Here is an 11,437-nt window from a genome sequence, read left to right on the forward strand (position 1 = left end):
TAATAAAGAAAGAAAAAAGAAAAGAAAAACCCTGTCTAGAAAAACAAAACAAAAAACATCCAGAAACATCATATGTTAACATATTTTTATTAAAATTAACTTTGAAAACAAAGCAAAACAGAAGACAGGATTGTTTCACATTTTTGCAATCTTTTTCTGCCTAACAGAAAACAGTTGGAGTTAAGTGAAGAACGCTTTCACCTGCAATTGCACTGGAGCAAGGAAGGATTTCAGGACCTCTGCAGAACCATTAGGCACATGAAAACCACGCAACAAAAGCTTCTCAGAAGGGACTGCAGCCACTGAGTTAGCATCAGGGTGGCAGCTCTTTCCTCGGCCGAGCATGTTTAAAGGAAACCGGAGCACTCAATTCCATCGGAAGAGTTCTTTCTACTTATTCATGCCAGCAATTGAACCCAGGGTCTTTTTTTGTTTTGTTTTTTGACACAGGGTTTCTCTGTGTGGCCTTGGCTGTCCTGGATGGACTCTTGGCTGGCCTTGAACTCACAGCAATCCACCTGCCTCTGCCTCCCGAGTGCTGGGATTAAAGGCATACATTTTCAAACTGTCCAAACAACAAAATTTAAAATTACTCTAGTGCCAGCCAAGATTACCTAGCAGGATTTTTTGGGTAAACGATTGTTCTAGAGAATGCAACATGCCATACACAATCAGCACTAGCCCTGTAGTGTTGTAAGCTCACAAAGCCCTTTTCTCGCCAGCTTGCTACCATTTACTTGTTCTTAGATTCCCTCATGAGAGGCGAAGGAAGTCCACAGCCAATCTGGTTGGTCCAAGGCTGCCATATCCTTCCTTCCTCATTCAGCTGCTGGGTGCCATCTCAGAAGGAAGACAGAGCCTGAGGCGTTTCTGGGTGCTAGTGACCCACACTTCAACAGGTTCCTTGTGACCTTGAGATGATGCACTGCAGGACACTGTTCTGGTGAGGAACAGTGCACTTTTCGAGGCTGGCTTTCTGGCTTTGAAGAGGTCCCTTCTTAGATCCCTCTTTCCACATACGTAAGACAGCAACCATACTGGAACTTAACGACTTTATTTGACACACAAAAAAATATGGCTGTGGAAACAGCGAACTCCAAAGACAAAGGAAAGGAAGAAAACCATGGTTTTTCTATCTGCTAACTAACGGGAAGGCAGGTGACTGAAGGAGCAATGAGGAATGGGCGGTACAGCAGGTCTTTCCTAGTGCCCATACCTGAAAGACAAACAAATCACCCCATTAGGATCCTGGAGAGTTAAAGCCATAAAACCTATTCAATACACATTTTTTTGCTTTTGTTTTTGGAGACAGGGTTTCTCTGTGTAGCCCTGGCTATCTTGAAACTCACTTTGTATACCAAGCTGGCCTCAAATTCAAATTCTGGGATCAAAGACATGCTCTAGCATGCTTTGTTTATTAATGAAAAGGTAACTGATTTGCTGTAAGTTTGGTAACACAATCAGCTGAGATAAGGCAAAGTGATTTGGCACTTGAGGCACTGGGCTCAGAAGGCTGAGGTGGGAGGGTCCTCATAAACTTGAGGCCAGCCTGAATTATAGAAAGAGATGCTGTCCCAAGGGGGGGAAAAACTTCAAACAACAGGAGTGGGTTTTGGTGAGCACACTTGTGATCTCTGCACCGAGAAGGCAGAGGTAGGAGGAATTCCCAAAGGGCAGCCATGGCTACACTAAAGAGACCCCAAACCCCAAACACATAAAATAAGGTATAGTGGCGCACAGCTTTAATCCCAGAGCTCAGAAGGCAGAGCAGGTAGATCTCTGTGAGTTCGAGGCCAGCCTGGTCTACAGAAAGAGTAAGAAGACAGCCAGGGCTACACAGAGAGGCCTTGTCTCAACATCCCCCAGGCCCCCCGCAATGCTCCACCACCACTCTAGCTGCTTTCAGCTTTAGGCCAGTAGGGGAAACACAAAGCAGAAGACCCAGACATAGAACCCCAAACAGGGAGAAACACCTACTTTTGGAATTCCCACTCTCTGTTGTCCAATGGACACACCTGCCTCGTTTTGAGCCACCGAGAGATGCAGTGGAAATGGAAAGCATGCTGAAAGAAAAGACAAAGTGTTACATGTCACTGCCGCCACCAGCTGCCTTGGATGAGAGGGCAGCATCACAGCCGACATCTCGGAACCCTCTTCCTGGTAAGGGCGTTTCCCACAGAACACAACAACACGCCTTCACTGCTGAAGAGACTACCAGGAGCCCATTCTGGCAGTGAGGGCCTGTCTCTTTGAGGGAATGTGGATCCTGGTGCCATTCGGCTGCTAACAGGATGCTTCTACTTCCCTGAGAAAGGAGGTCCTGATCACACAGACTTCAAGTGTGAGAAAAGATTACTCTTCTTTCTCTGAAACAACTTTCTAGAAGATTCTGTCCTTTCAGACTCTCCCTCCACCCCACCCCCAGATAGGGTTTCACTGTGTAGTCTTGGCTATCCTGGACTTGCTTTGTAGACTCACAGTGATGCGCCTGCCTCTGCCACTGCAGCCCTGGAGAGCAGGGTGCACAGACATTACTATCTGTAGCTTGCAGACAGGAAATGGAGCCTCACAGACAAATGACTCGACTAACAGAGCTGGTTCATGCAAGACCCAAAACTAGCACTGCAGCCCAGTGTGGTGGCTTCTGGCATAGCATGCCAGGCTCTCCTTTACATAAGCTACCTGAACAAAGTCATTTTTATCTAAATTTGCTTTGTTTTCAAGACATGCTGTCTCTGTGTAGTCCTGGCTGACCCTGAACTTGGGGATCTGCCTGTCTCTGCCTCCAGAGAACTGAGATTAGGCGTGTACTATCATACCTGACTCTAAAAGCCAGGAAGTGGCACATTCCTTAATCCCAGTACCTGGAGGCAGGTACAGCTAGGGCTACAAAGTGAATGTCTAAATAAATAAAAATTTAAAATTATGTTTACTTATGTTTGCACGGAGCTCAGAGGGTAACCTGTGGAAGCAGTTCTTTCCTTCTACCACAGGGTTCCAAAGACTGAGCTCTGGTTGTCAGGCTTAGCACTAAACACTTTCACCCATGAACCACCTCAGCAGGCTCATCCCCTTTCCCTTCGTACAGAACAATGTTACCATCAGTCTGAAAGTAGTGCGGGCAAAGCACCCAATGTAGTTCCTCTATCTCCATGAATGTTCAACTCAACCTTTGGCTACTGCGGGCTGTGAAGTGGCCATAGGGTCTGAGGGAGATGGAGGAGGGGGCAGGAAGGGGTACAGCCTTCGGCCACAGCCAAGCACTGAGCACTAGTAATGGCCATCCCCAAAGCTAGATTCACTTCGCTTTCTTTTAAAGATTATTATTTAAGCTGGGTGTGGTGGCGCTCCCAGCACTTGGGAGGCAGAGGCAGGCGGGTCTTTGTGAGTTCGAGGCCAGTCTGGTCTACAGAGTGAGTCTAGGACAGCCATAACTACACAGAGAAACTTTGTCTCAAAAAACCAGTAAATAAGTAAGTAAATAAATAAATGAATAGATAAACATTATTATTTAAATTAGGTGTACACACGTGTCTGCTATGGGCATGTGCAGGTGCCTACAGAGGGCAGAGAGCCAGGCAGGGCACACTGGGAGCCGCCTGCTGGGCTGAGCAGTGTGTGCCCTTAACTGCTGATCCCCCTCCTTTAGCTTACTTAACAAACGTATCTGCGTACTATGTCCTAGGATCCACCCTAAGCACTTCCAGGACATCTATTTATTCGGTGTGCACTGTGTGTCAGTTAGGAGGACAGCCTGTGGGATTCAGCTCTCTTTCTACCATGTGGTCCCAGAACGCAAGCTGAGGCTTGGCGCAAGGCCCTTTATCCACTGAGCCATCTCACTGGCCCTCTAAGCACTTTTTTTTTTAAAGCCTTTTTTATTTTTTTATTTTTATTTTTTTGGTGTTTTGAGACAGGGTTTCTCTGTGTAGCCTTGACTATCCTGGACTCACTTTGTAGACCAGGCTGGCCTCGAACTCACAGCGATCCGCCTGCCTCTGCCTCCCGAGTGCTGGAATTAAAAGCGTGCGCCACCACGCCCGGCCTCCTCTAAGCACTTTTAAGAGTTAAATCATTTAATCTTGCTTACAGTTTCATTATTAGCCATGTTTTACTTGAGGGAAACCAGGAGCAGAGACGTTAAATGTTCTGACAAAGTTACTAGCAAGTCAGACAGCAGCCCCAGCACCTGTAATTCCCTGCGTCACAATGGAAGCTGTGCATCCTGGGCCTGACTGGCCACTTCCAGCTCATATAACTAAGACTGTAATTGTGCCATGCTGGGTGGTGGTTGCGCACGCCTTTAATCCCAGCACTTGGGAGGCAGAGGCAGGCCAACCGCTGTGAGTTTGAGGCTAGCCTGGTTTACAAAGTGAGTCTGGGACAGTCAAGGCTACACAGAGAAACCCTGTCTCAAAAAACCAAAATAACAAACAAACAGCCCAAACAAACAAACAAAACAAAAAAACCCCAAAAGATTGCTTAGAAAAGTGGGTCCACTTAGCAATTACGACAAACAAGTATTTCTTTGTATAACCACTGTTTATCTGGTCAAAACTAAATACCACAAGATTTAAAATCTGCTTTTACAATTTGTATAATTTGGTAGAAAGGTGGGCTACTCATTCTTCCCCTACTAAATTTCAAGACTGGCAAAGCAGGAAAAGCAGCAATGCATGCATAAGCCACCCACAGCAAAGACGGTTCCTTACGTTACAGACTCCCCATGCAACGGTACACTCTTCAGAGGTAGCGGACGCCTGGTTGGCCTGACATTCGATGCCTGTGGGAACAAGGGAAGAGCATCACTGACCTGGGGGCAGCAGCTTCAACCCAGCCAGCCAGGTCCTCAAGCAGGTAACTGGCCACGAACTGTTTTCAGTGGATGGTGAAAAAGGTGAAGAGAGCTGTGTGGTGGCTCAAACCTATAGTCCCAGCCCTTGGGAGGCAGAGGCAGGGGGATCTCTGTGAGTCTGAGGATAGCTTGGGCTACTTACTCATTTGTTCCCCCTAATGATTTTCAAGATGAGCAAAGCAGAAAGTGACGGTACATTGACAAAGCGTTGTGAAGATGGCAACTAAATAGTGTCCCTTCTGAGTTTAGGTTAGACTAGTCAGTGTGGTACAGCTATGTCAGACTAGCGGGTGGGATGTAGAAAATGCTGAGGTATTACTGGCCTGACGGTTGGTCCTTTCCCCACCCCTCAGAGACCAGAGGCCAGGTTTGAAATCACTGACCTGCTTCTGCTGTTCAGAGTCACTAAAGCATGGCTGTGAGAGACTCTAAGGTCAGTGCTCTACAGTCAGGAATTTACTGGGGCTGGGCCTGGGCGCTCAGGCCTGTAATTCAGCTCTTGGGAGGCAGAGACAGTCAGAGTGATGCTGAGTTCCAGGCTAGCCTGGACTATACAATGAGACCTTATCTCAAACAAAACAACAATGGACAGCCGCGCCCCTCAAACTCAGATACTCAAATCAAGATGAATATAGTGGTGCATGCCTACTTTCCCAGCACTTTAGAGGTGGAGGGAGATCTCACCAGCAGGATTCTATTTTTTTTGTTTTTGTTTTTCAAGACAGAGTTTCTCTGTGTAGCCTTGGCTGTCCTGGAACTCACTGAGTAGACCAGGCTGGCCTCCAATTCATAGGGATCTGCTTGTATTTGCCTCCCAAGTGCTGAGATTAAAGGTGCGCACCACCACTGACTGGCTTTCTTATTTTGATTTTCTGAGCCAGCTACACACATACAGAGTCACAGTCTCCAGCTGCCTTGAGTTTGCTATGTCACCAACGATGACTTTGAACTCCTAATCTTCCTGCCTCCACCTCCCAAGTGCTGGGATTCCAAATATATATATACTGTTATACTCAGATCTGTCACACGTTTTTGTTATGGAAGCTCATTATTTTACATCATGTGACATTTTTGAGCATATTTTGAGAGAAGCAGAGCAGCAGGATCATGAAGTTGTAGCCAGCCTGGGCAACACACAGGGTTCCAGGCCAGCCTGGTTATAAAGCCATTTCAAAAAAAGCCAAACCAAAACCAAAACAACAGCATTAAAGCAAAAATCAATCAAAAAACCAAAACAGAGCTTGTATGGTGGCACTCACCTGTAATCCCAGCACTCAGAGGGGCAGAGGCGGGGGGATCCCTGTGACTTGGAGGACAGCCTGGTCTACAAAGTGAGTCCAAGACAGCCAAGGCTAAAGAGAAACCCTGACGCGCGCGCTCGTGTGTGTGTGTGTGTGTGTGTGTGTGTGTGTGTGTGTGTGTGTACACACATTATACGTAGATATACCATATTATGAGGCAAATCAATGTCTAGTGGGAAAACACACTAGTGCTTTCGCTGTCCTCTTGGAAGTGCGCTCTGAGCACTGTAATGCCCTTTACTATTCCTAGATGAGAGCCCCAAAGAAATAACATTTTCTCTGGATGCAACTTGTGAAAATACAAGAAACAGAGACCCCACTCCCCACCCGGTGTTTAAGCTGCTGTGTTTCAGAGATGGGTTCCTCCATCTGTATTAAACATGGAGGCTGATCCACTCTCACGGTAGCATAAAAAAGCAAAAGTCTAAGTTCAAAGAAACTCTCAGCCACCGCAGCTACCAGCAGATGTCACAAGTGCTTTTCAACACAAAACCTGATTCCTGCTTTGCAAGCTGAAGGGATCATAGGCTGTAAACACCACTGGGTCCTGTCATTCATCTAGCAAACACCCAGGGCAGGTTTAGTATGTACTAGCCACTATCAGAGCAGTAAACAACAGGAACAAAACAGGGAACTATCTAAACTAGGGACATACAGGGCACTACAGCACGGCTTGGGAATATCTGAGAGCAGTGCCAGCGGCCACGTGCGCCCTCGTAAATGAAAAGTGTGTGGGACATACACATTGTCTCACAGGCACACAAGCACACACACATGCTAGGACATGACACTGTTTGAACCTGCAAACGTAGACTTGAGATTATAAAGGGCTATCACTTACTTTATAATTTATTCACTTATTTATTTAAGGTGTAGGGGTGTTTTGCCTCCACCAGAGTGTGCCTGCTGCCGTTGGAGACCAGAAGGTGTTGGACACCCTGGAACTGAAGTGACCAGACCATGGTAAGCCTATATTTGGGTGCTGGGAACTGAACCTGGGTCCTCTGGAAGAGCAGCCAGTGCTCTTATCTCCTGAGCCTGTGATTATAAATTATTTATTTATTTATTTACTTTTGGTTTTTCGAGACAGGGTCTGTCTGTGTTAGCCTTGGCTGTCCTAGCCTCATTTGTAGAGCACGCTGGCCTCAAACTCACAGTGATCCACCTGCCTCTGCCTCCCCAGTGCTGGGATTAAAGGCCTGCGCCACTACACCTGGCTTAGCCTGTGTCTATAAATTTTGCCAACCAAAAACTAGCTTAGATAAGAGTACTGTAGTTCAGAGTGGATTCCTGGACAGTGAGGGCTGTTTGTTACACAAAGAAACCCTGCCTCCAAAAACAAAACAAACAAACAAACAAACAAAACAAAACAAAATCCTAAAAATAGGCTGGTCATGGTGGTGCATGCCTGTAATCCCAGCACTGGGGAGGCAGAGGCACGCAGCTTTCTCCAAGTTCGAGGCCAGCCTGGTCTACAAAGTAAGTCCAGGTCAGCCAAGCCCACACAGAGAACCCAAGAACCAAAAACCAAACAAAACAACAACAAAAAACAAAGCCAAAAACCAAACAAGCCCAGAGTACTGTAGTTCAAATCTTAGTAGCTCCGTCAGGCTTGTGATTCACCACTATATTCCTGCTGCCCCTCCCAAACGCTCGGATTACAGGCACGCACTTACGTATCTACCTTCAAACGCCATTTTCTTTTTTCTTTCTTTTTTTGTTTTTTGTAACAGGGTTTCTCTTGTGTAGCCATGGCTGTCCTAGAACTTGCTCTGTAGACCAGGCTGGCCTCAAATTCAGAGATCAGCCTGGGATTAAAGGTGGTCAAAGGTTATTTTCTTTCATTATTATTTTTGCCTTTGTGTCTGTATAAGATGAGAAAAAAATGTCAAGTCTGCCCACAACTCATTCTAAATGGGATCTTGCCGGCTTTATTCTGAGAGCTGGGTATGCCTCCAAAACATCATTTTTTGAGACAGGGTCTCTCTGTGTAGCCTTGGCTGCCCTGGACTCGCTTTGTAGACCAGGCTGGCCTTGACCTCAGTGATCTACCTGCCTCTGTCTCCTGAGTGTTGGGATTAGAGGCATGCACCACCACCCCTGCTCAAAACATCATTTTAAAAAACAATTTAACTCAGCCCGGTGGTGGTTGCACATGCCTTTAATCCCAGCACTCGGGAGGCAGAGGCAGGGAGATCATTGTGAGTTCGAGGCCTGCCTGGCCTACAAAACAAGTCCAGGACAGCCAAGGCTACACAGAGAGACCCTGTCTTGAAAACAAACAAACAAAACCAAAAAAAATAATTTAACTCAGGAGGCAGAGGCAGGTGGATCTCTAAGTTTGAGGCCAGCCTAATCTACAAAGTGAGTTCCAGTACAGCCAGGGCTACACTGAGAAACCCTGTCTCCAAAAACAATAACAAAAATCTGTATCAAACACACCAACGGATGAGCTGCACGAGTCCTAAGGATTCTGACCCTGCCTTGTGAAGAAGGAAACTGGACGCATCAGGATGACCACCATTTCTGTCACCCCGACTTCTCCCCACCCTCCCTGAGTTACTTACAAAGATCCATAATGTGGTTCCTGCAGATGGCACAGTTATCAACCACAATGTCCCAGGCCCAGAGGGCCACTGCATTCCACTGCAAAGAGAAAGGGAGGAAACAATGCATTTTCCTTGTGATCTAATGCACTCAATAGGATTTCAGATTTTAGTTACCACAACCTGGCCATAGGGCCCAGCAAAAAAAGGATGTTTCTGGACAATACTATTTGTACTACTTCAGAGGATAACAACAGACCACAGGTATACTTCTTAATTCATCCAAAGATGGGGGTTTTTAATTGTTTGCTTATAATGTAAAATACTTTAGCTAGCCAAAGTAATGTAAGCAAATTAGGAATATTTTTAAACATCTGATTTAGGGAAGTACAAACTTTAAATAAGTAAAATTTATAAAACTGTTACAATTATTGTGCAGCTTTCCCTGACAGTTGTGGAAGAACTCAAAATCTGTGTCAAGTATCTGCTCAAGTAGTCCCGGACACAAGTGCAGGGAGAGCAAACAGAACGAACTAAGATGCCGACTGGACCATAGAGTGGATGATCGTGGGTTAAGCTGGACGGCTAGTGACCTACCCGGTGCCAGCACACAGAGCAAGGCCATCACTCCAGTCTCTTTGTTGTTGTTGTTTGTTTGTTTGTTTTCATTTTTTCGAGACAGGGTTTCTCTGTGTTAGCCTTGACTGTCCTGGACTCACTTTGTAGTCCAGGCTGGCCTCGAACTCACAGCGATCCGCCTGCCTCTGCCTCCCGAGTGCTGGGAGTAAAGGGGTGCGCCACCACGCCCGGCTTCATCACTCCAGTAGAATCTACTACAGTTTTCTTTTCCACTTATCAAGTAATCTGATGTCCTCAACTTTTACATGTCCAAACTATTACTTTGTTAACTCTAGTAAGTCGATATAAAAGTCATTCATCTGGCTTCTGCAACATACACACATGTCAGACCTCCCTCTCAAGGACTCAGAGTTCAGTAACTTCATCTATTAATCTTCAATATGGCTGCTGGCTGTAACTGAGCAGCAGTGGCCACAATGAGACAAAAAAAAAAAGGTGGGGGTGGGGACTGCTCTCAGCGACGTGTTCTAAAAACAACATATAAGAAAACACACACCCTATTTCAAGATCTTCATCTTGAACAGGTTTACGTAAAATTAGGTAGGAACGGGCACTTTTCCTGCCAAACCGTTGGCAAATTATGAAGAGGAATCGCATGCTTTTCGGTTTCGAGGTCACTAACAATTAGCACTCCACCTTCCTAAATGCCGCAAGTTCTGGGCTCGCTTTTAAAGCCCACTAGGCTTTTTAGTTACTTGTTGTTGTTAGAAGGTTACCCGGACATTAGAGAAGTCCTGGGGTGACAGAAGGTGTGTGACAACCAGTAGACGTCTCGTCAGGACCAAGCTTTACACTCGGAGACTACGGGTTTAGAGGTTAACGAGGCCTCCATACTATCGAGGACCCACACGGGATCCCTCGGCGTCAACAGTCTTGGGATCCAGCAAGGGGCGGGGCAAGAACATCGGCAGGGCTCCTCAAAAGCCTTCACGCCAAGATCTCACGTTCCCGGCTTTCTCCACACAGCCCCATCCTCCACCCGCCGCAGCCTCTTCTCCGGTCTCCATCCCACCCAACCCCACCCGTCCCTCCCCCACCGCTCAGTCACGTCAGTGACAGCTCATGTGCTTGGCTCCCGCACAGAAGTCGACCCCCGCGTATTTCCAGTAAACAGCTCTGCGATTGGCCCTAGAGCTTCCGCAGCGAAACTAACGTGGGCCCAGGCAGTGGGCCGTAGTCACGCCGATCAACCGTAGGCCCGCCCCCCGGCTTCCTTTCGCGGTCCCGAGTCCCAGGTACGCCCTGAAAATGAAGCCCTTTTCCCCGCGCCTGGCTCGTCCTCGGGCCTGCCAGCCAGATCCGTGCCTCCCTAGCTTCCCCGAGGAAGGCGTTGGCGACACCCAACCTTTTTCACTTCAAAGCGCTTCTTGCCCGCGCCGCTGTTGGTGCCGCTGGGAGTATCCACGTCCATCGCTGCCGCCATTTTGGAAACACACCGCCTAGCGCCTGGCCACTGCGCCTGCGCACCGGCTCAGACGTCATCCCCTGCTCCCACCCCTCCCCACCCGGCTCCTCCTCCCGCACCCCTCCCCTCATTGGAGCGCTCGGGTAGAAGGGGCGGAGGCTGCGGCCACGCCCCTTAAAGGCGCAGGCTGAGGTTCCCTTTGGCTCTCCGCTTGGGGAGGAGGCTGGAGCGATCGAGGCGGGGCCGGGTGGGGTCGGGCGGGGCCGGGCGGGGCTGCGGGACGTGAGCTGGCCGGTGGGAATGTCCGTGAGGTCTCACGCAGCCTGACTACTTCATCTGGGGCGGCGGCTGCTTCCTTCTTTACCCGCACTTATACCTGGTCCAGGCCCACAGCGCTGCCCCCGAGGCTGCGGTGTCAGGGGCATGGGCGGGTCTTTGGAAACCCGGGCCTTCTGCGGTGCGAGGCCGGGCTTCGGAGCTAGGGGGCCCCCAGTTTCCCAATTTCAGTTTGGGAAATGATTTGTTGGGGGTTGAGAAAAGGCACGAACGTTCTTCCCCATACCAAACAGAGCAGGCGTTCTGTAGCTCTGCCTTCTCCTCCTCACCAGAAAGAGACGGAGAATTCTTAGGAGCCCGGGAGATGCTGTAATAACTTCCGTAGCCGGCCAGTGCTAAATGGTCCTTTTCTCCC

At 48.1% G+C, this 11,437-nt stretch overlaps 1 protein-coding gene across 2 annotated transcripts; it reads right to left on the bottom strand.

The window, feature by feature from the left end:
* Positions 1–1,038: 1,038 nt before the first annotated feature.
* Positions 1,039–10,821, bottom strand: RBX1 (ring-box 1; the record flags this gene model as incomplete). 2 transcript variants are annotated; one of them, XM_084749120.1, is made up of 5 exons in its annotated part: positions 10,687–10,821; positions 8,724–8,802; positions 4,713–4,783; positions 1,978–2,063; positions 1,039–1,216 (listed from the first exon to the last, which is right to left on the bottom strand). In XM_084749120.1, exons 1-5 carry the CDS (start codon positions 10,762–10,764, stop codon positions 1,204–1,206), a joined length of 327 nt encoding a protein of 108 aa, XP_084605246.1. In that variant the 5' UTR covers positions 10,765–10,821. The 2 variants fall into 2 exon arrangements, with proteins under 2 accessions (XP_084605246.1, XP_084605247.1); XM_084749121.1 differs by lacking the exon at positions 1,039–1,216 and having other exon boundaries at positions 1,974–2,063.
* Between the last annotated feature and the right edge of the window lie 616 nt (positions 10,822–11,437).

Source organism: Acomys minous (genome assembly GCF_964271855.1).
Source record: "Acomys minous genome assembly, chromosome: 12".
NCBI lineage: Eukaryota > Metazoa > Chordata > Mammalia > Rodentia > Muridae > Acomys > Acomys minous.